Raw genomic sequence first — 23,707 nt, forward strand, 5'->3', positions numbered from 1 at the left:
CTCCCTCTCCCCCCCTCTCTCCCACTCCCCCCCCCTCTCTTCTCTCTCGCCCCCTCTCTCTCCCCCCCCCTCTCTCTCCCCCCCCCCCCCCTCTCTCTCTCCCCCCCTCTCTCCCCCTCTCTCTCCCCCCCCCCTCTCTCTCTCCCCCCCTCTCTCTCCCCTCACCCCCCTCTCCCCACCCCCCCCCCTCTCTCTCCCCTCCCCCCCCCCTCTCTCTCCCCCTCCTGCTCCCTCCCCCCCCTCTCCCCCCTCTCTCCCCCTCTCTCTCCCCCCCCCCCCCTCTCTCTCCCCCTCCCCCTCCCTCCCCCCCTCTCTCCCCCCCCCCCTCTCTCCCCCCCCCCCCCCTCTCTCTCCCCCCCCCTCTCTCTCCCCCCTCCCCCCCCCCCCCCTCTCTCCCCCCCCCCCCCCTCCCCCCCCCCCCCCCCTCTCCCCCCCCCCCCTCTCTCTCCCCCCCTCTCCCCCCCCCCCCCCCCCCCCCCCCCCCCTCTCTCTCCTCCCCCCCTCTCCCTCTCCCCAGTCCCAGGCTACATCCGCTTTACAAGCGATGCGGGCGGTGATGGAACGCAGTTCCTGCTGTTGTGCGGGACGACGGCCAGGGCTGGCGGTGAAACCCCCAACCTCTATCCCCTCCCCCCTCTTCTACCCCCCCCTGGGTTGTGTAGTGTGTGGGTGGGTGAGTGTAAGTGTGTGTGTGTGGATGTAGGTGTCGGGGGTTATAGAAACATAGAGACATTGAAACAAAGAAAAGAGGCGCAGGAGGAGGCCATTCAGCCCTTCGAGCCAGCACCGCCATTCAATATGATCATGGCTGATCATCCAACATCAGTACCCCGTTCCTGCTTTCTCCCCATATCCCTTGATTCCGTTAGCCCTAAGAGCTAAATCTAACACTCTCTTGAAAACATCCAGTGAATTGGCCTCCACAGCCTTCTGTGACAGAGAATTCCACAGATTCACAACTCTGGGTGAAAACGTTTTTCCTCGTCTTAATCCCAAATGGCCAACCCCTTATTGTTAAACTGTGACCTCTGGCTCTGGATTCCCCCAACATCAGGAACATTTTTCCTGCATCTAGCCTGTCAAATCCCTTAAGAATATTATATGTTTCTATAAGCTCCCCTCTCATACTTATAAATTCCAGTGAATACAAGCCCAGTCAAACCATTCTTTCATCATATGACAGTCCCGCCACTCCGGGAATTAACCTGGTGAACCTACACTGCACTCCCTCAATTGCAAGAATGTCTTTCCACAAATTAGGAGACCAAAACAAAACACAATACTCCAGATGTGGTCTCACCAGGCCCTGTACAACTGCAGTAGGACCTCCTTGCTCCTAAACTCAAATCCTCTGGCTATGAAAGGCAACATGCCATTTGCTTTCTCCACTGCCTGCTGTACCTGCATGCTTACTTTCAGTGACTGATGAACATGGGGAGAAGGCTGGAGAATTAGTTTGAGGAGAGGACAGACAGTGCCCGAAGATGTTTGTGAAATGGACCCGGTGACATGAACTCGCTGGAGTTTTGAAGAATGAGGGGGGACCTCATTGAAACGTACAGAATAATGAAAGCCCTGGATAGAGTGGATGTGGAGAGGATGTTTCCACTAGTCTAAGACTAGAGGTCACAGCCTCAGAATTAAAGTACATTCCTTTAGGAAGGAGATGAGAAGATATTTCTTTAGTCAAGGGGTGGTGAATCTGTGGAATTCTTTGCCACAAAAGGGTGTGGAGGCCAAGTCAGTGGATAATTTTAAGGCAGAGATAGGTAGATTCTTGATTAGTGCGGGTGTCAGAGGTTATGGGGAGAAGGCAGGAGAATGGGGTTAGGAGGGAGAGATAGATAAGCCATGATTGAATGGTGGAGTAGATTTGATGGGCCAAATGGCCTAATTCTACCCCTATCGCTTATGACCTAGTTAGTCAGACAGACAGAGGCCATCACTGAGAGGTGAGAGGGAGTGTAGTGGCCGGGGGGGGAGAGAGCAGAAGCTTCATAATAGCGTGGTCAGTGTTGGACGGGTCAGCATGTGATCGATGGGCCGAATGGTCGCCTGCTCTGTGGTTAGATTCCCAGGGCATGATTGGCTCGGTCTTCGTGTGGCTACAAGAGTGGAGAGAACGGCCACCACAGTGAGGGTGGCCACAGTAGACCGTGTCCCAGCTGTGATCTCCAGGTAGCTGGGACACCTCAAGATTGGAGCCTGTCCAAGTGTAGGATCGGGACAGTCTCTGTTTTGCCCCAAAGTGGACTTGACTTTGTGTGGGATTTGGGGCTGTGTCTAATAATGTCACAGAGAGTAATCGAATCACTAACTCTTGCCATTCACCATCTAGAGAACATCGGTAATCAAAGTGGCCGCAAGACCAATACAATAGCTGGATATAAAGGTAAGAGCCCGTCCTAAACGAGTCGTACACAGGTCCTCACTCCCTCCCTCCACCCCACCCCCCACCCCTCACCCACACAGACACACTTCAGCCATGCGCAAGGGGCAGTTCAGAGCTGTGATGGAACACTAGATGGGAAGAATGCAACAGTGGTGCAGCGGGTAGAGACCCGGGTTCCATCTCGAATACGGGCGCTGTCTGTACGGAGTTTGCACGTTCTCCCCGTGACCTGCGTGGGCTTACTCCGGGTGCTCTGGTTTCCTCCCACACTCTAAAGACGTGCAGGTTTGTTGGTTAATTGGCTTGTTGGGCTGAAGGGCCTGTTTCCTTGCTGTATCTGTAAGTTGAGGTATAATCACCTTGCCCGTGGCTCAGTGGCCTGAAGGAAGGTTCCTCCCTCACTAACCCTCATCATTTTGTTTCTGTAGCAGCGACCATTGGTGGTGGCAGCATCGGTGCTGTTGCTGCCGTCGTTGTCGCCGCCGCCCTTGTCACCGCAGGCCTCGTTGCCCTCGGTGTCTACATCAACAATCGGAAAACACGGTAAGAAATATATTTCTGTCCTTGCGTTTCTCGTCAGTATGTTTGTAAACTCGGTAAAGAGGCACGGTGGTGCAGCGGGTAGAGCTGCTGCCTCACAGCGCCAGAGACCCGGGTTTGATCCCGACTACGGGTGCTGTCTGTACGGAGTTTGTACAGTCTCCCCGTGACCTGCGTGGGTTTTCTCCAAGATCTTCGGTTTCCTCCCACACTCCAAAGACGGACAGGTTTATAGATTAATTGGCTTGGTATAAAATGTAAATTGTCCCCAGTGTGTGTGTAGGAAAGTGTTAATGTGCGGGGATCGCTGGTCGGCGCGGACTCAGTGGGCTGAAGGGCCTGTTTCCGCGCTGTATCTCTAAACTAAACTAAAAGCCAGCACGATCCCACCGGTCACTGGCGGAGGATGGGGGGGGGGGAGGGGGGTAGTTTTAGCGGGAAGTCAAGAATTACAACCAATACACCTCAAGATTAAATATTCTTCAGGAAAATATTGGTCAAACATTCTGATTCCCCGTCCCCAGCGTGGAGTCACTGGATCCTTGTTGTGATGCTGTGTTTCCAGTGTTTATGTTCCACAGCTGGACCAGCTGCACATCTGGACTAACTATTCTGTAGCTGAATGCAGGTGTGCCCCACAGCTGGATATCACCCCACTCCCACATCTGGATACGGCCCCTCCCCACAGCTGGACATCACACCCTCCCACATCTGGATACGGCCCCTACACAGCTGGACCGGCCCCTTCCACAACATGGACTTGCATCTGTCGTTGAATGCAGGACTGCCCCACAGCTGGACATCACCCCCTCTCACATCTGGATACGGACCCTCCCCACAGCTGGATATGGGCCACAAATGGCTACGGCCCCTGCACATTTGGACACCGGTCCCCATAGCTGTATACAGGCCCGCTCCACAACTGGGGTCGTCATGATGCAGCTTTATAGGACATTGGGGTGCAGTTCTGGTCACCCCATTAGGTTGAAAGGTGTGGAGTTATGGACTTGGACCATGAGATTCCATAGAAACATAGAAAATAGGTGCAGGACGAGGCCATTCGGCCCTTCGAACCAGCACCACCATTCATTGTGATCATGGCTGATCGTCCCCTATCAATAACCCATGCCTGCCTTCTCCCCATATCCCTTGACTCCACTAGCCTCAAGAGCTCTATCTAACTCTCTCATAAATCTATCCAGTGATTTGGCCTCCACTGCCCTCTGTGGCAGGGAATTCCACAAATTCACAACTCTGGGTGAAATTTTTTTTTCTCAACTCACTTAAATGGCTTCCCCTTCATCCTTCTAAACTCCAGTGAATACAAGCCTAGTCTTTTAAATCTTTCCTCATATGACCGTCCCGCCATCCCAGGGATCAATCTTGCGAACCTACGCTGCACTGCCTCAATCACAAGGATGTCCTTCCTCAAATTAGGAGACCAAAACTGTACACAATACTCCAGGTGTGGTCTCACCAGAGCCCTATACAACTGCAGAAGAACCACTTTACTCCTATACTAAAATCCTATTGTTATGAAGGCCAACATTCCATTAGCTTTCTTCACTGCCTGCTGTACCTGTAAACCAACTTTCAGTGACCGGTGTACAGGTCTCGCTGCACCTCCACCTTACCTAACCTAATCCCATTGAGATAATAATCTCCCCCCCTTGTTTTTGCCACCAAAGTGGATAACCTCACATTTATCTATATTATACTGCATCTGCCACGCATCTGCCCACTCACTCAACCTGTCCAGGTCACCATGCAACCTCCTAACATCCTCTTCACAGTTCACACTGCCACCTAGCTTTGTGTCATCCGCAAACTTGCTAGTGTTGCTCCTAATTCCCTCTTCCAAATCATTAATATATATGGTAAACAGTTGCGGCCCCAACACTGAGCCTTGCGGCACTCCACTCGCCACTGCCTGCCATTCTGAAAAGGACCCGTTCACTCCTACTCCTTGCTTCCGATCTGCCAACCAATTTTCTATCCATGTCAACACCCTACACCCAATACCATGTGCTCATCCACATCCTCAAAAAATTCCAGAAGATCAGTCGAGCATGATTTCCCTTTCATAAATCCATGTTGACTTGGACTAATCCTTTTACTGCTATCCAAATGCCCCATTATTACCTCTTTAATTGACTCCAGCATCTTTCCCACCACCGAAGTCAGGCTAACTGGTCTGTAATTCCCTGTTTTCTCTTTCGCTCCTTTCTTGAAAAGTGGGATAACATTAGCTATCCTCCAATCCACAGGAACTGATCCTGAATCTATTGAACATTGGAAAATGATCACCAATGCATCCACTATTTCTAGACCACATCCCTGAGGACCCTGGGATGCAGACCATCAGGCCCAGGGGATTTATCATCCTTCAGTCCCATTAGCCTACACAATACTATTTCTCACCTAATGAAAATTTATATCAGTTCCTCTACCCCCTTAGATCCTCTGTCCTCCAGTACATCTTGGAGATTGTTTGTGTCTTCCTTAGTGAAGACAGACAGTAAGCTTTTACTGTCCTCCTTTATATTCCTGGCCAGCTTCCCTTCGTACTTCATCTTTTCAGCCCGTATTGCCCGTTTTGTTTCCTTCTGTTTCCTATGAAAGTTTCCCAATCCTCTGGTTTCCGGCTACTCTTTGCTGTGTTATACATCTTTTCTTTTCGTTTTATTCTATCCCTAACTTCTCTTGTCAGCCACGGTTGCCTCTTACTCCGCTTCGAATTATGGCTCTGGATTATGCCCATAAATTCCTGCCATTGCTGTTCCACCATCATTCCTGCTAGGATCCCTTTCCAGTCTACCTTGGCCAGCTCCCCTCTCATGCCTTCATAGTCCCCTTTGTTCAACTGCATCACTGACACTTCCGATTTAACCTTCTCCTTCTCAAATTGTAGATTAAACCTAATCATATTATGATCATTACCTCTAAGCGGTTCCTTTACCTCGAGTTCTCTTATCATATCTGGTTCATTGGACAACACTAAATCCAGAATTGCCTTTTCTCTGGTCGGCTCCATTACAAGCTGCTCTAAGAATCCATCTCGGAGGCATTCTACAAACTCTCTTTCTTGGGGTCCTGAACCAACCTGATTTACCCAGTCTACCTGCATATTGAAATGTCCCATCACCACAGTGGCATTACCTTTGTTCCATGCCAGTTTTAACTCCTGCTGCAACTTACACCCTACATCCGGGCTATTATTTGGGGGTCTGTAGATAACACCAATTAATGTCTTCTTGCCTTTACAATTCCTCAACCCAATCCACAGTGACTCTACCTCGTTAGTCCCTATTTCTTCCCTCGCAAGGGACTGAATTCCCTCCCTCACCAGCAGAGCCACCCCCCCCCCCCCCCCCCCCCCCCCCCCCCCCCCCCCCCCTCTGCCCACCTGCCTGTCCTTTCTATGTCTGAAGATGGGTTTTGGTCCGAAACGTTGCCTATTTCCTTCGCTCCATAAATGCTGCTGCACCCGCTGAGTTTCTCCAGCAGTTTTGTGTACCTGTCCTTCCTATAGGATGTCTATCTCTGAATATTAAGTTCCCAGGCCCGATCCTCCTGCAGCCACATCTCAGTAATCCCCACAATGTCAAATCTACCAGCCTCTAACTGAGCCTCAAGCTCATCTACTTTACTTCTTATACTTCGTGCATTCATATACAATACTTTTAATTCCTTACGCATCTCACCTTTCACATCAATCCCTATTACACTTGGCCACACTCTCCTTTGTGAGCTTCCTTTCCCATTCATTCTGGGGTCATTAACTATCCTTTTACTCTCTTTCCCTTTAACGCCATCCTCGACTATCCCATTTGACCCCCCCCCTTATACAGTTTAAAATCATCCGTGTAGCAGTGGCAAACCTGCCTGCCAGAATGCTGGTCCCCCACCTGTTAAGATGCAATCCGTCCCTTTTGTACAGTTCCCCCTTACTCCAAAACAGATCCCAGTGATCTAAGAATCTAAATCCCTGCAGCAGTTCCTCAGCCACACATTAAGGTCCCGTATCTCCCCGTTCCTGCTCTCGCCAGCACAAGGAACTGGAAGCAAACCGGAGATAATAACGCTGGAAGTCCTGTTTTTCAGCATTTTTCAGAGCTCTCTAAAGTCACGCAGCAGAATATTCATCCCCTTCTTTCCGACATCGTTTGTGCCGACATGCACTACCACTTCCGGCTGTTCACCTTCGCCCTTGAGGATTTTCTGTACTCTGTCTGTGACATAGAAACTTAGAAACATAGAAAATAGGTGCAGGAGTAGGCCATTCGGCCCTTCGAGCCTGCACCACCGTTCAATATGATCATGGCTGATCATCCAACTCAGTATCCTGCCTTCTCTCCATACCCCCTGATCCCTTTAGCCACAAGGGCCACATCTAACTCCCTCTTAAATATAGCCAATGAACTGGCCTCAACTACCTTCTGTGGCAGAGAATTCCACAGATTCACCACTCTCTGTGTAAAAAATGTTTTTCTCATCTCAGTCTTAAAAGATTTCCCCTTTATCCTTAAACTGTGACCCTTTGTTCTGCACTTCACCAACATCAGGAACAATCTTCCTGCATCTAGCAAGTACAACCACTTAAGAATTTTGTAAGTTTCTATAAGATCCCCCTCAATCTTCTAAATTCTAGCGAGTACAAGCCGAGTCTATCCAGTCTTTCTTCATATGAAAGTGCTGACATAGAAACATAGAAATTAGGTGCAGGAGTAGGCCATTCGGCCCTTCGAGCCTGCACCGCCATTCAATATGATCATGGCTGATCATCCAACTCAGTATCCCGTACCTGCCTTCTCTCCATACGCCCTGATCCCCTTAGCCACAAGGGCCACATCTAACTCCCTCTTAAATATAGCCAATGAACTGGCCTCAACTACCCTCTGTGGCAGAGAGTTCCAGAGATTCACCACTCTCTGTGTGAAAAAAGTTCTTCTCATCTCGGTTTTTAAAGGATTTCCCCCCTTATCCTTAAGCTGTGACCCCTTGTCCTAGACTTCCCTAACATCGGGAACAATCTTCCTGCATCTAGCCTGTCCAACCCCTTAAGAATTTTGTAAGTTTCTATAAGATCCCCTCTCAATCTCCTAAATTCTAGAGAGTATAAACCAAGTCTATCCAGTCTTTCTTCATAAGACAGTCCTGACATCCCAGGAATCAGTCTGGTGAACCTTCTCTGCACTCCCTCTATGGCAATAATGTCCTTCCTCAGATTTGGAGACCAAAACTGTACGCAATACTCCAGGTGTGTGTCTCACCAAGACCCTGTACAACTGCAGTAGAACCTCCCTGCTCCTATACTCAAATCCTTTTGCAATGAAACCTAACATACCATTCGCTTTCTTTACTGCCTGCTGCACCTGCAAGCCTACCTTCAATGACTGGTGTACCATGACACCCAGGTCTCGCTGCATCTCCCCCTTTCCCAATCGGCCACCATTTAGATAATAGTCTGCTTTCCCGTTTTTGCCACCAAAATGGATAACCTCACATTTATCCACATTTATCTACTAAATACTCCAGGTGTGGTCTCACCAAGGCCCTGTACAACTGCAGTAGAACCTCCCTGCTCCTATACTCAAATCCGTTTGCTATGAATGCTAATATACCATTCACTTTCTTCACTGCCTGCTGCACCTGCATGCCTATTTTCAATGACTGGTGTACCATGACACCCAGGTCATGCTACTTTGTCCAATGAATTCACCACTGTCCAAATGTGCTGCTATCCCATCTTTAATAACTGGCTCTAGCAGTTTCCCCACTACCGATGTTAGACTAACTGGTCTAATTCCCCGTTTTCTCTCTCCCTCCCTTTTTAAAAAGTGGGGTTACATTAGCTACCTTCCAATCCTCAGAAACTACTCCAGAATCTAAAGAATTTTGAAAAATTATCACTAATGCATCCACTATTTCTGGGACTACTTCCTTAAGTACTCTGGGATGCAGCCTATCTGGCCCTGGGGATTTATCGGCCTTTAAGCCATTCAATTTACCGAACACCACTTCCCGGCTAACCTGGATTTCACTCAGTTCCTCCATCTCATTTGACCCCCAGTCCCCTGCTATTTCCGGCAGATTATTTATGTCTTCCTTAGTGAAGACAGAACCAAAGTAGTTCTTCAATTGGTCTGCCAGGTCCTTGTTCCCCATGATCAATTCACCTGCTTCTGACTGCAAGGGACCTACATTTGGTTTAACTAATCTTCTTCTCTACACATATCTATAAAAACGTTTGCAGTCAGTTTTTAAGTTCCCTGCCAGTTTTCTTTCATAATCTATTTTCCCTTTCCTAATTAAATCCTTTGTCCTCCTCTGCTGGACTCTGAATTTCTCCCAGTCCTCTGGTAGGTATCCTGGATCCTGGCACCAGGAAGGCAGCACACCATCCTCAAATCCCATCTGTTGCCGTAGAAACCCCTGTCCATACCTCTCACAATGGAGTATCCAACTACAATGGCGTTGCCTGACGTTGGCCTCTTTGGTTTTGGCTCAACAGCCTTTTTGCTTCGCAAGCCAGTTCTCCGCTCAGTGTGATAACGTCTTCTGTCCCGACAGCTTCTAAGTGGGTGAACCTGTTCACAAGAGGTACAACACCCGGGACGTTGGCATTCCATGCTTCCCTCTCTTTCTCACCGTCACCCACCTTGTCTCTTCCACTACCTTAGGTGTAACAATCTTACTGTAGGACTTGTCGAGGAACGACTCAGTATTTCGGACGAACCTGAGGTCATCCACTTGCTTCTCCAGTTCCCCAACACGGCCTCTCAGGAGCTGTACCTGGATGCACTTCTCACATTTGTAGCAGCCAGAGGCACCAGCCGTGTCCTTGACCTCCCACATACTGCAAGCATCACACTGAATCAGCTTGCCTGACATCTCCTGCTTTCATCTCTCCCTCTGCACTGTTTTGCGAAGCCTCCTCTCCTCACCGAAAACTCTCGAGCCAAAGACTCACACTTTTCTCACAAGGTCGCTCCCTCATTGCCGCTCCCTAAGAGCCGTCCTGCTTATATTGACTGATAAATTGCCTAATTTACCAATTTACAAACCAAATTCCTCAGTTTTAAACTGTCCCCCTCCCCCCCTCCCCCTCTGACTCACTTCTAACTCTCCTCCCACTCGGGCTAGAGCCAATCAGTGTTTTCTCCTGCTTCTCTTTGTTGCTGTTGCTTCAAAATCCACGGATCTCCCCCGCACATCCCTCCGATACAAAGCTGCCGAGTGACATCGCATCACTAATCTTTGTCACGGAGTTTGACAAGTTTAAGTGTTCACTACATTCTACATTGCCATTAGTTTGATCATTTTTCTCTCTGTTTAGATCCTATTCGTTTGGAAAAAGATTCAAAGTTGGCGAAGAGCCTTCTATCTCCAACGACAGCAGTGTAACGACTCCACCTCAGACGTATATCTCTCCTCCGTTAACGACAAAATAGAACTTAATTCATCCCAGGAGGGAAATTAATGGATGAAAAGTGTGGTCGAGGGGAATTGGGAATCACTTATTTGGGGAAGGAGATGAGGAGGAATTTCTTTAGTCAGAGTTAAGTCAAGTCAAGAGTTTATTGTCATGTGTCCCAGATAGGACAATGAAATTCTTGTTTTCTGCAGCACAACAGAATATTGTAAGCATAAATACAGAACAGTTCAGTTCAATATACACATAAATAAACAGATAAAGTGCAATAGGCTGTTATAGTTCAGAGTCCTTTTGTTGGTGGGTTTAATAGCCTGATGGCTGTGGGGAAGTAGCTGTTCCTGAACCTGGATGTTGCAGATTTCAGGCTCCTGTACCTTCTACCTGATGGTAGCGGGGAGATGAGTGTGTGGCCAGGATGGTGTGGGTCCTTGATGATACTGCCAGCCTTTTTGAGGCAGCGACTGCGATAGATCCCTTCGATGGTGGGGAGGTCAGAGCCGATGATGGACTGGGCAGTGGTCACAACTTTCTGCATTCTTTTCCGTTCCTGGACGCTCAAGTTGCCGAACCAGGCCACGATGCAACCGGTCAGCGTGCTCTCCACTGTGCACCTGTAGAAGTTCGAGAGAACTTTCCATCATCGTCCTGTTGATATAAACGGGATTGTGGGTCCCTAACCTCCCCCTTCCAAAGTCCACAATGAGTTTCTTAGTTTTGCTGGTGTTGAGAGCCAGGTTATTGTGCTGGCACCATTTGGTCAATCGGTCAATCTCACTTCTATACTCTGACTCATCCCCATCAGTGATTCATCCCACAACAGTGGTGTCGTCAGCAAACTTGATGATGGAGTTCGCACTATGTCCGGCTACGCAGCCATGAGAGGGCGGTGAATCTGTGGAATTCTTTGCCACACATATCCCTTACGAGCACATACCTAGCGGGTCAGGCAGCATCTCTGGAGGTGAACACGTGGTCCTCCCCCAGCCTGAAATCTGCAACATCCAGGTTCAGGAACAGCCTCTTCCCCACAGCCATCAGACTATTAAACATGACTTCAAACAAACTCTGAACTATAACAGCCTATTGCACTTTATCTGTTTATTTATTTATGTGTATATATATGGTCTATGGTATGTAGACACACTGATCTGTTCTGTATTTATGCCTGCAATATTCTGTTGTGCTGCAGCAAGCAAGAATGTCATTGTCCTATCTGGGACACATGAATATAAACTCTCTTGACTTGACTTGACCTGACTTGACCTGACCAGCGCCTTGTAGAGCCTCAGCGTTACATCTCTGTGTTTGTATTCCAGTCCTCTTGATATAAATGCTAGCATTGAAGTTTCCTTCCTTACGGCCGATAATGCCGCCAGTGCCTTCATGGTCGGCTGCAGGAGATGTTCCCGCCCCCCGTGACACAGAGATGGCGTGGATCTGACCAGTACATCCAGCGCGCGGGCGGACGGGACTATGGAATAATGTCGGCGCCCGCATGTGTAATATATGCAGAAAGATTTTCACCGTGCAGTTGGACATGTGACAAATAATGTCCACGTGACGGTGACTATTATGAAATGAATTTGCCCAATTCCCTTCACTCATTCCTGGGATCATTCTTGTAAAGATTGACGAGACACCTTTTGTCTCCTCTTCACCTGCAGCCCTTGTCCACCCTTCTGCCAGTCTAAACCCCCCTCACCTGTATCCACCTTCAAACCCCCCTCACCTGTATCCACCTATCACTTGCTAGGCTTTGGCCCACCCCCACCTCTCTTTGCCATTATTCTCCCCCTCCCCCCAACTATAATCAGTCTTCTTGTGTATGGCACTCAGCCTAAAGTTTTCGGACAACTTGTTCTATTTGATCTTATTTAATTGTGCACGCCAGGTTGATTGCATTCGTCGAAACAGGGCGGACCACGTGAAGGTTGCAATCTCCCACCCCTAATCAGTCTGAAGAAGGGTCTCGGCCCGAAACATTGCCTGTCCATTCCCTCCGCAGATGCTGCCTGACCCGCTGAATTCCTCCTGCACTTTGATATTTGACTCTAGATTCCAGCATTGCTGGCATTCTGCCTCACAAAGAGTTTTAGTGTTTTGAAACAAAATAATCTATTCTACCGATGCTGCATCTTGAACAGTGATGTCAGGGACGCTGTCAAAAATGCACTGGTAACAGTTCGGAGTGTGTGTGTGTGGTGGAGTTCTCTGTTCTAGATACGTCTAGAATGGAGATGAGCAGGGATTTCTTTATAGTGGGGGTGGGTGAACCTTTTTCACACAGAGGGTGGTGGGTGTGTAGAACGAGCTGCCGGAGGAGTTAGTTGAGGCTGGGACTATCCCAACGTTGAAGGAGCAGTTAGACAGGTACATGGATAGGACAGGTTTGGGGGGGATATGGACCAAGTGCAGGCAGGTGGGACTAGGTTGGCTGGTATGGGCAAGTTGGGCTGAAGGGCCTGTTTCCACGCTGTATCACAATGACTGGAATTCTTTGCCACAGACGACTGTGGAGGCCAAGTCATTGTTTTTTTTTTTAAGGCAGATAGATAGAATCTTGATTAGTCAGATGTCAGTGTTTATGGGGAGAATGGGGTTCGGAGGGAGAGATAGATCAGCCATGATTGAATGATGGAGTAGACTTGATGGGCCGAACGGCCTAATTCTACTCCTATGCTGTATGGTCTTCGAGAGACATCAGTCAGTCAACGTTCATGCCGCTGGGGTGTAAGCTGCCCAAGTGAAATATGAGCCTCACTCTAACAATGGAGACAAGAACGTGCAAACTCCGTACAGACAGCACCCATGGAAGTTAAAAAGATTTAAACTTACAAAATGGATTTAACTGAAACTAAGCTGCCACCTTCTATTAAATTGCAAAGCTAGCGAAATGCACTAACGTTTGCTTTCAGTAACAAAGCTAACAAACTGTTGATGTTCCCTTTCCAATAACATAAGCGAGATAACAAGCACAGCTTCATGAATGTCTCCTCTATAATATATACATTTAGAGGGAATTCAGACTATAAGATTATAATGTGTGTCATAAGTAGAAATAACAAAAATGCTTGTTTTGCAGAAATATGCTTGTCATATAACCATATATGGCTAACCCTTCCTCTGTCAGGAGAACCTGTCAATCTTAAGAAGCAAGAGGCTGTACTATGCTTTGTAGATGAGGTACTGCTGAATTGTTGATTATTGGGGTGTATATATACATGTACTGAGATCACTGCCCCTTTGTATGTGGATGAGAACTCTGTATATTCTGTAATTATGCACACTGTAAAGAGTTTTACCACACCCGCTGGCAAAATAAAGATTGTACTGCTTGATCACTGATATTATTTGCGTTTTGTCTGTTTAAGAACATTGAACCACAACAGGCACGGACTCGGTGGGCTGAAGGGCCTGTTTCCACACTACAAACCTGCACGTCTTTGGAGTGTGGGAGGAAACCGGAGCACCCGGAGAAAACCCATGCAGGTCACGGGGAGAACGTGCAAACTCCGTACAGACAGCACCCGTGGTCAGGATGGAACCCGGGTGGGTCTCTAGCGGTGTGAGGCAGCAGCCCTACCCGCTGCATCACCGTGCGAAGATTGAAGAGGAACCTGAGGGGTAACGTTTCCCACAGAGGGTGGTGGGTGTATGGAATGAGCTGCCAGAGGAGGTAGTTGAGGCTGGGACTATTCCATCGTTTAAGAAACAGACAGGTACATGGATAGGACAGATTTGGAGGGATATGGGCCAAACGCAGGGAGGTGGGACTGGTGTAGTTGGGACATGTTGGCCGGTGTGGGCAAGTTGGGCCGAAGGGCCTGTTTCCACGCTGTAACACTCAATGGTCACTTTACAGGTTGTGGTTCTGAGACCGGGCTGATTTCTAACTCTTTGGACTCATTCTTTTGCAACCACAACCTGTAAAGTGACCATTGAGTGATACAGTGCGGAAACAGGCCCTTCAGCCCAACTTGCCCACACCGGCCAACATGTCCCAACTACACCAGTCCCACCTCCCTGCGTTTAGCCCATATCCTTCTAAATCTGTCCTATCCATATGATTTTCCAACTGTTTCTTAAACGTTAGGATAGTCCCAGCCTCAACTACCTCCTCCGGCAGCTCGTTCCATACACCCACCACCCCCTGTGTGGAAACGTTACCCCTCAGGTTCCTCTTCAATCATTGCCCCCTCTCACCCTAACAGAGATGTTTCTGATTGTGAGCCCGTGTCGTTGAACTCGTTTCACCGCTGCTTTCCAAACATCACTTGTTTTCTCTTTATCTTTGCAATTTCCCGAAAATGTCACGAGCTTTCTGTGGACATAACCATTGCTAAACAAAGCAGCCCACTCCAGAATCAATACCACCCCCAGAACCTCCGCAGAGTTTAATTTGTATCCAGGATCGAAGCAAGTACGTGCTGGAAAGATCAACGGAGAGGGGACCTGCCACCATGTTCCAAGCCGTCACCTTCCCAGTGGCTCTGGTCTTTATCCTGCAGATCAGCTCATCGCTTGGTAAGGTCTTTAATATTCACATCTCTTGTGATACAGGAAGGGGCAGGTTTGTCTGGAACGTCCAGGCTAAGTGATCTTTAGTAATTGCCATCGAGGATGTGAATGAAGATGGACACAGAGTGCTGGAGTAACTCAGCGGGTCAGGCAGCATCTGTGGAGAACATGGATAGGTGACGTTTCACAGAGTGCTGGAGTAACTCAGCGGGTCAGGCAACATCTGTGAAGAGAAGGAATGGGTGATGTTTCGGGTCAAAACTCCTCTCCTGAAGAATAAATGAAGAAGTTTTCCTCCACTCTCTGACGAGAGTTCAGCAACATCATCAGTCATCTGCTCCTATTGGCTATGTTTCTATGCCTCGCTGTGTGATTTGACAAACAGTCCGTGACCCCAGTGATCGTGCAAACTCACAAACCAAACCCGCTACGTTTACGTCCAACACATTTAGAACATTTATTTTAGCAACAGCTAGTGGTGGCATGGTGGTGCAGCGGGTAGAGCTGCTGCCTCACAGCGCCAGAGACCCGGGTTCCATCCTGACTATGGGTGCTGTCTGTATGGAGTTTATATTTTCTTCCAGTGACCGCGTGGGTTTTCTCCGGGTGCTCCGGTTTTCTCCCACACTCCAAAGATGTGCGGGTTTGTAGATTAATTGGTTTCTGTAGAATTGTAACTTGTCCCCTAGTGTGTGTAGGATAGTGTCAGTGTGCGGGGATCGCTGGTCGGCACATAGAAACATAGAAACATAGAAATTAGGTGCAGGAGTAGGCCATTCGGCCCTTCAAGCCTGCACCGCCATTCAATATGATCATGGCTGATCATCCAACTCAGTATCCCATACCTGCCTTCTCTCCATACCCCCTGATCCCCTTAGCCACAAGGGCCACATCTAACTCCCTCTTAAATATAGCCAATGAACTGGCCTCAACTACCCTCTGTGGCAGAGAGTTCCAGAGATACACCACTCTCTGTGTGAAAAAAGTTCTTCTCATCTCGGTTTTAAAGGATTTCCCCTTTATCCTTAAGCTGTGACCCCTTGTCCTGGACTTCCCTAACATCGGGAACAATCTTCCTGCATCGGACTCGATGGGCTGAATGGTCTGTTTCCTCGCTGTACAGTATCTCTAAATCTAAACTAAACTAAAATAGAAGTGTGAATAAAAAAATACTCCTGATGCAAACGGTTTAAAAGTTGCCTTTCATTACAACTGAGCACAGAGTGGGGTGGGGAGACTGCAACCTTCACGTGGTCCGGCCTGTTTCGACGAATGCAATCAACCTGGCGGGCACAATCAAATAAGATCAAATAGAACGAGTTGACCTACAACTTTAATGCCCCTGTCCCACTTGGGAAACCTGAACGGAAACCTCTGGAGACTTTGCGCCCCACCCAAGGTTTCCCACTGTAAAACCCAATGCAGGAAATGGTTAGTTGAAAATACAACATTTTGCATGAATGGAGAGTGCGGTTCCCGGAGGTTCCTGGAGGTTTTTGTCAGTCTCCCTACCTGCTTCCACTACCTGCAACCTCCGGCAACCACCCACAACCGCCGGGAACCGCACGGAAACCTTGGGTGGGGCGCAAAGACTCCAGAGGTTTCCGTTCAGGTATCCTAAGTGGGACAGGGGCATTAGTGTGCGCAAGAAGAAGAGCGCAGAGTCAAATGTAACAGTTCCCACAGTGAAGACCAAAGATTATTCAGGAGCTCCTTTGGTGAAAATGTGGATCACAGAAATGACCCAGACATCTAGAAAAAACAAGGCTTGTTTTGGCCGATAAATGTTGTATTCTCCAAAACATGGTCTCCTTTCATTGAATTTCTTCAACAACAGAATGGTGAACACAAATTCAAAACCGATGCTAGGGTTGGGTGAGCCGGGGGTCGGGAAGGATAGTGGGACAAATCTCCGCCTTTTCTCTTTTTTCTCACTCCTTTGTTAGTTCAGGGTTTTTTTTTCTTTCTTATTTGTATCAATCTCCTTCTTCTTCATTCTTTCCTTTTTTACTTTTTTCCGATTCACTGATCAGTCTGTAATATATAAATGCTGCTGCACCCGCTGAGTTTCTCCAGCATTTATGTGTACCTATAACATGTTAAAACGGAAGCTGTACGGAAATTGTATCGTTGTTATGTCGATTACTTTCTTCTTGTACAATTGCTTCCAATAAAATAAATAGTTTTAAAAAAGAGCGCAGAGTCTGATGGAGTTGGGATGAGAGAGTCGAGAGGTCTTTGACTGTTGGCAGCAGGCTTTGAGTCAATATAGTCACTGACCATGAGTCTGGTCATGTCTGTGTGCCAGGGTCCTGACCACTGCACGTTGATGGGCTGTGTCTGTGTAACAAACGCTCCACGCATACACGGTTAAAGCAGATGGTGTTCGTGCAATGCAACAGTTGATAGTCTCTGTTTAATTTAGTTCAGAGATACAGCGCGGAGACAGACCGTTCAGCCCATCGAGTCCACGCCGACCAGCAATCTACGCACACTAACACTATCCTACACACACTAGGGACACACTAGGGAGTAGGCCATTCGGCCCTTCATGCCAGCACCACCATTCAATGTGATCATGGCTGATCATCCACATGGCTGGGATCTCAGAGAAAACCAACGCAGGTCACTGGCAGAACCTGCAAACTCCGTACAGGCAGACAATGTGCGGGGATCGCTGGTCGGTGCGGACCCGGTGCGCCGAAGGGCCTGTTTCCGTGCTGTATCTCTAAACTAAACTAAACCCGTAGTCAGGATGGAACCCGGGTCTGTGGCGCTGTGAGGCAGCAGCTCTACCCGCTGCACCAATCAATATTGGGAAGGAGGTGACAATTGACTGTGAGGAAGGCTGTCAAAGTAAAGAGTCAGGGAAAGGTCAGCGACAAAAACTGGCAGAGAAATGGCAGACGGAGAAAAGTGGAAACAAGGAACTTATGGTCACCCTGTTACAAGCTGTAATCATCTATTGTCTTTCCACTGATTGGATAGCACGCAACAAAAGCTGGGACGAAACTATCCCTGAACAGGAATGTAAGGAGCAGGAATCTGTGGGAATCTCTTATCGAGGAGAGAAACCTACTTCAGCTGTAGTCCCTTGTCCAGGTGTCTGTGTAGTCCCTTGTCCAGGTGTCTGTGTAGACCCTTGTCCAGGTGTCTGTAGACCCTTGTCCAGGTGTCTGTAGACCCTTGTCCAGGTGTCTGTAGTCCCTTGTCCAGGTGTCTGTAGACCCTTGTCCAGGTGCCTGTAGACCCTTGTCCAGGTGTCTGTAGACCCTTGTCCAGGTGTCTGTAGACCCTTGTCCAGGTGTCTGTAGACCCTTGTCCAGGTGTCTGTAGACCCTTGTCCAGGTGTCTGTAGACCCTTGTCCAGGTGTCTGTAGACCCTTGTCCAGGTGTCTGTAGACCCTTGTCCAGGTGTCTGTAGACCCTTGTCCAGGTGTCTGTAGACCCTTGTCCAGTCTGTGTCTGAGACCCTTGTCCAGGTGCCTGTAGACCCTTGTCCAGGTGTCTGTGTAGACCCTTGTCCAGGTGCCTGTAGACCCTTGTCCAGGTGCCTGTAGACCCTTGTCCAGGTGCCTGTAGACCCTGTCCAGGTGTCTGTAGACCCTTGTCCAGGTGTCTGTAGACCCTTGTCCAGGTGTCTGTAGACCTTTGTCCAGGTGTCTGTAGACCCTTGTCCAGGTGTCTGTGTAGACCCTTGTCCAGGTGCCTGTAGACCCTTGTCCAGGTGTCTGTGTAGACCCTTGTCCAGGTGCCTGTAGACCCTTGTCCAGGTGCCTGTAGACCCTTGTCCAGGTGCCTGTAGACCCTTGTCCAGGTGTCTGTAGACCCTTGTCCAGGTGTCTGTGTAGACCCTTGTCCAGGTGTCTGTAGACCCTTGTCCAGGTGTCTGTAGACCCTTGTCCAGGTGCCTGTAGACCCTTGTCCAGGTGTCTGTAGACCCTTGTCCAGGTGCCTGTAGACCCTTGTCCAGGTGTCTGTAGACCCTTGTCCAGGTGTCTGGGGTTCCAGGCCACCGTGGTGCTCCCCTCAGCAGCCGCAGGTTTGGATGAATCTGTTTCCTTCTTTGTATCTTGCAGAAAGCTGTGGAAAACCGCTAACGATTCCAAACGGGGTTGTGAAGTACGAGTCGATGGACATGGGGAGCTCCGCCTTCTATCACTGCGACCCAGGGTAAGCTCACGTGACAGGAGCAGAATTAGGCCATTCTGCCCATCAAGCCTAACCCACTCCAATGCAGGTTACCTCCGTACCCCACCAGCGGAGGCCAAGATAAGCTCCCAGGATCCACCACACAGCAACACCCAGATCCCACAATCTTCACAAGTTCTAGGAGCAGATTCAGGCCATTCGGCCCATCACGTCTACTCTTCCATTCAATCGTGGCTGATCTATCTCTCCCTCCTAACCCCATTCTCCTGCCTTCTCCCCGTAACCCCTGACACTGATCATAGAAACATAGAAATTAGGTGCAGGAGTAGAGGCCATTCGGCCCTTCGAGCCTGCACCGCCATTCAATATGATCATGGCTGATCATCCAACTCAGTATCCTGTACCTGCCTTCTCTCCATACCCCTTAGCCACAAGGGCCACATCTAACTCCCTCTTAAATATAGCCAAGTCAAGAATCTATCTATCTCTGCTTTAAATATTGAGCAGAGCAGAGATTGGAGACTGACAGTGTCATGACCCCTCGAAACATCACATCCTCCCTTTTTATCCCCAAAATAATTTAAATCAAATAATTTACGAATAATCTGTATGAAACAAAACAACACGGTGAAACCCAGCACCGTAGCACAACGTAACTCAAATATAAACCTCAAATATACTGAAAATTATCTATCATATCTTCATGTTATTATTTAAATGTTTCCAAATACACAGAACAAGATGTTAAAAATCCAAAGTGCCAAACGTCAACTTGCTACCGGTGGTGATGGGAGCCTTCTGCACTCACCTGTGCTCCCCCGATGTTGAGAAAGGCTAGGCAGACACGTCATTGGGGTTATCAAGTGGGCACCTACTTTCATCGAGGTTTCACTGATTGTACCCACGACGTCTCCAGTAGGCTCAGTGGTGCATTCTGGCGTCCCATAACCAACCCCCCTCTGTATCTGTCTAGTTGGATATTTGGGAGACCAAATGGGGTCGTTCCTCTTCAGCCAGAGCCACTGGCTACTTCACTCTGCCATCCGTGATGTTTCTTTGATGGCCTGGCGTAGGGCTTGTCCGCTGATCCCCAGGCGCTTCATCAGTCTTCAGGTAGATGTTGCCACGAATCCTCGACATCCAACTTCTAATGGGCAGATCTCAGCTCTCCAGCCCCGCTGTTCTGCCTCCGCTGCAAGCTCTGTATATCGCAGTTTCTTTCTTTCGAAGGTTTCCTGCACAGCATCCTCCCAAGGGACTGTGAGCTCCACAAAATACAGCACGTGCTGAGAGTTCGACCAGAGCACAAGATCAGGCCTCAAGTTGGTGATGGCTATCTCTGATGGAACTGTAAACCGTTGGTCCACATCCACCAGCACCTGCCAATTCCAGGCTGCCTCCAGCCGTCCAAACCTGGTCCTTGGTGGAATTTTCCATTGCCTTTGCTCGGGGGGGGGGGGGGGGGGGGGGGGGGGGGGGGGGGGGGGGGGGGGGGGACTGGGTTAACTGGGGTTGGTTGTTCTGGGCAGCAGGACATTGTTGGCTGGTCTCCTGCGTTCCTGAGTCGCTGCCAGGCATTTGAGCACATGATTGATTATGTCTCCAGGTGTACCGTCCTTGGGGAGAGACTTACTTTACACCCAGTCAGGATGTACCTAAATGTGGCTGGTGTTAAACACAGGGGGCATGATGGCTCTTCGCCCAGCCATTGGTTGAGATTTGTTGGGTTAGGAAGGACATCATAGGTTGCCCGAATAAGGAAACTTATCCTGCTCGCCTCCATCTCCCACATGTCCTTCCAGCTGGTCGTCCTCTTTTCCACACTCTCTCATCTCATCCACTGGCCCTGTTTAGCTTGCGACACAGCCTTGGCAAACCTACTCGACTCCTCCTGTTGGTGGAGTTCGGCCGCGACCAACTTCTGGCGCTCCAGTGATGATGCCTTGTTCCAACAAGGTCACTTTCCACCAAGCCCCAAGCCACTTCTTCTGTGCTGGATTTGCCCTATCATGCCGCCTTGGTGGAGAGCAGATTTTGTCTGCTGTGTCGCATTCTTAGCCGTCCACTTCTTTCCTGTTGCCAGGGTTGGAGCAGCAGCTCGGATGACAGTGTCCCTTGATTCAGCCAGGGTCATCTCTAGCCTGACGTTAGTGATCTTGACCTACTCTGTGAGGCTAGGGAGAGGCAGCTGGAGTATCCGCTGACCATACAGGCCTACGCTGCTCTGGCACTGAGTACAAGTCAAACAAATATTCGTAAACAACTATATTATAATCCTGTGTAAGGGGGAGGGGGAGAGGGGAGGGGGGGGGGAGAGAGGAGAGGAGGGGGAGGAGGGGGGTAGAGGGGTGGAGAGGAGAGGAGAGGAGGGGATAGAGGGAGAAGAGGAGGAGAGGGAGGGGAGGGTAGAGGGGTGGAGAGGAGAGAGGAGAGAGGAGGAGAGGGGGAGGGAGGGGAGGGAGAGGAGAGGAGGAGGAGAGAGGAGGGAGGGGAGAGAGAGGGGGAGATGGACATGGGTTCATGGGAACGGCTCCAGTACATCGAGCGGGTGGACGGACTTTGAATAATGCGGGGCCCGCATGTGTAATATATGCGGAAAGAAATTCACCGTGCAGTTGGACATGTGACAAAGCACGCGTGATAGTGAACATGTGATTGTGAACACGTGATAGTGAACATGTGATTGTGAACACGTGATTGTGAATGCATGATCGTACCATCTGAAAATCCTCATCCTGTTGTGTTATTTGCAGCTACTATGTGATTGGCAGTCCCAGACGGATCTGCAGTTAACACGGGTGGCATGGAGAGTTGCCAACGTGTCGCCGTAAGTCAGCCTCTGTGGTTAATGGTAACGTCACACCCCCCCCCCTCTTCCCATCCCCCTCCCTAATCCACCTCTCCCCCACCACCCCCCCCCCCCCACCACCCCCCCCCCCCCTCCCTCCTCCACAACACCCCCCCCCCCCCCGGCCCCCACCCCCCCCACCCCCCCCCCCCCCCCCTCCCCACACCCCCCCCTCCCCACCCCCCCTCTTCCCCCACCCCCCCCCCTCCCCTCTCCCCCCCCCCTCTTCCCCCTCCCCACCACCCCCCTCCACCCACCCCCCCCCTCTCCCCCCCCCCCCCCCCCCCCCCCCCCCCCTCCACCCCCCCTCCCCCCTCCCCCCCCCCCCCCCCCCCCCCCCCCCCCCCCCCCCCCCCCCCCACCCCCCCCCACCCCACTCCCCACTCCATCCCCCCCCCCTGACTCAGCGGGTCCGGCAGCATCTGTGGAGAACATGGATAGGTGACGTTTCGTCACCCATTCCTTCTCTCCACATACTGAATCGGGACGAGGCATGCACGGTACATGGTGTTGCAACTGAGAGACCTCGGGCTCCCCAAAGGTGGTGATGCACGTAGACAGGGTGGTGAGACGGGGGCGGGGGCAGAGGTGGGGGCGCTTGTCTTCATTGGATGGGGCATCGACGACAGGAGCTGACACTTAATTTTCCAGCTGAGTAGCTTGGACAGAGTGGATGTGAAGTGGATGTTTCCACTGGTGGGAGAGTCTAGGACCAGAGGTCACATCCTCAGAATTAAAGGACGTATCTTTAGGAAGGAGATGAGGAGGAATTTCTTCAGCCAGAGGGTGGTGAATGGACATAGCTCAGGAGGACATGTTGTTTGGCTGGGATGAGTTGAGCTGAAAGGCAGTACGACTCCCTGAATCTGTGGCATCTACTACAGGGCTAAAGGCTGGAGAGACCGGCTGCTGAAACACACTTTGTGGAGCTTGTTTTGGAACTGAGGAGGGAGTTGATCGTACTTGTCCATCTCGCGGGTGTCTTCAACACCGACAGCAAGACTTTGTGGTGTCTGAAGCTGTCCCCAACAGAAGCCAAACTCAACCAGCAGAATGGCTGAATGCAGCACACTCGATGGGCCAAATGGCCTACTTCTGCTTCTATGAATTTATGAATCTGTGGCCAGGTGACTAGTGCAGTGATTGATTGATTGATTGACTGATCGATTGACTGATTGATTGATCGGTTGGTTGGTTGGTGATCTATCATGAAACAAAACATCTCGCTGCACCAGGTACACTTGACAATAAACTAAACTAAACTGTTCAACATGACCATTGAAAGACATTTGGACAGATATATTGCTGGGAAAAGTTTGTAGGTCTATGGGCCAAACACATAGGCCAATGGGACTAGCCCAGTATGCCATTTGGATTGGCATGGCCAAAGTGGGCTGAAGGGCCTGTTTCCATCCTGTCAGTTCTCTGACACTATTCTTTATATTTGTAACTGAATCATTGCTCTATTTCTTTCTTAATTTAGCAAAATCTTGTGGAAGTCCTGGCAACATTTTAAATGGATGGAGCAACGTGTCAAGCAATGTGTTTGGTGGCAAGGTGACCTTTCACTGTGATGCGGGGTAAGTGTTGAGTACTGAGTATAAACATTAGTGAACATCCGCATCATAAACAGCCGCACCATAACTGTCTCCGCCCGAGATCTCTGGATCGCTGTACACTTCCTGCAAATGTCACCCCACAGATAGACACAGAGTGCTGGAGTAACACAGCGGGTCAGGCAGCATCTGTGGAGAACATGGATAGGTGACATTTCACAGAGTGCTGGAGTAACTCAGCGGGTGCAGCAGCATCTATGGAG

At 49.7% G+C, this 23,707-nt stretch overlaps 2 protein-coding genes across 6 annotated transcripts in view; both read left to right on the plus strand.

Annotated features, from left to right (window-relative positions):
- The window catches only part of LOC129709006 (P-selectin-like), a 28,387-nt gene extending 17,760 nt beyond the window's left edge, over positions 1 to 10,627 (plus strand). Inside the window, exons 9-11 of the mRNA XM_055655135.1 lie at positions 2,339 to 2,392; positions 2,821 to 2,935; positions 10,272 to 10,627. Coding sequence (XP_055511110.1) covers positions 2,339 to 2,392; positions 2,821 to 2,935; positions 10,272 to 10,386 — 284 coding nt within the window. The 3' untranslated portion in view covers positions 10,387 to 10,627. The remainder of the gene's footprint in view (positions 1 to 2,338; positions 2,393 to 2,820; positions 2,936 to 10,271) is intronic.
- A 4,111-nt stretch (positions 10,628 to 14,738) lies between these two features.
- Positions 14,739 to 23,707, plus strand: part of LOC129708975 (C4b-binding protein alpha chain-like) — a 60,992-nt gene continuing 52,023 nt past the window's right edge. For 3 of the 5 annotated variants that reach the window (XM_055655083.1, XM_055655084.1, XM_055655082.1), the window contains exons 1-4: positions 14,739 to 14,894; positions 18,968 to 19,061; positions 21,794 to 21,867; positions 23,372 to 23,468. The gene's annotated coding sequence lies outside the window, so the exon portion shown is untranslated. The remainder of the gene's footprint in view (positions 14,895 to 18,967; positions 19,062 to 21,793; positions 21,868 to 23,371; positions 23,469 to 23,707) is intronic. The other 2 variants (XM_055655081.1, XM_055655080.1) reach the window with 1 other exon arrangement.

The sequence above is a fragment of the Leucoraja erinacea genome, chromosome 24 (genome assembly GCF_028641065.1).
Source record: "Leucoraja erinacea ecotype New England chromosome 24, Leri_hhj_1, whole genome shotgun sequence".
Taxonomy (NCBI): domain Eukaryota; kingdom Metazoa; phylum Chordata; class Chondrichthyes; order Rajiformes; family Rajidae; genus Leucoraja; species Leucoraja erinaceus.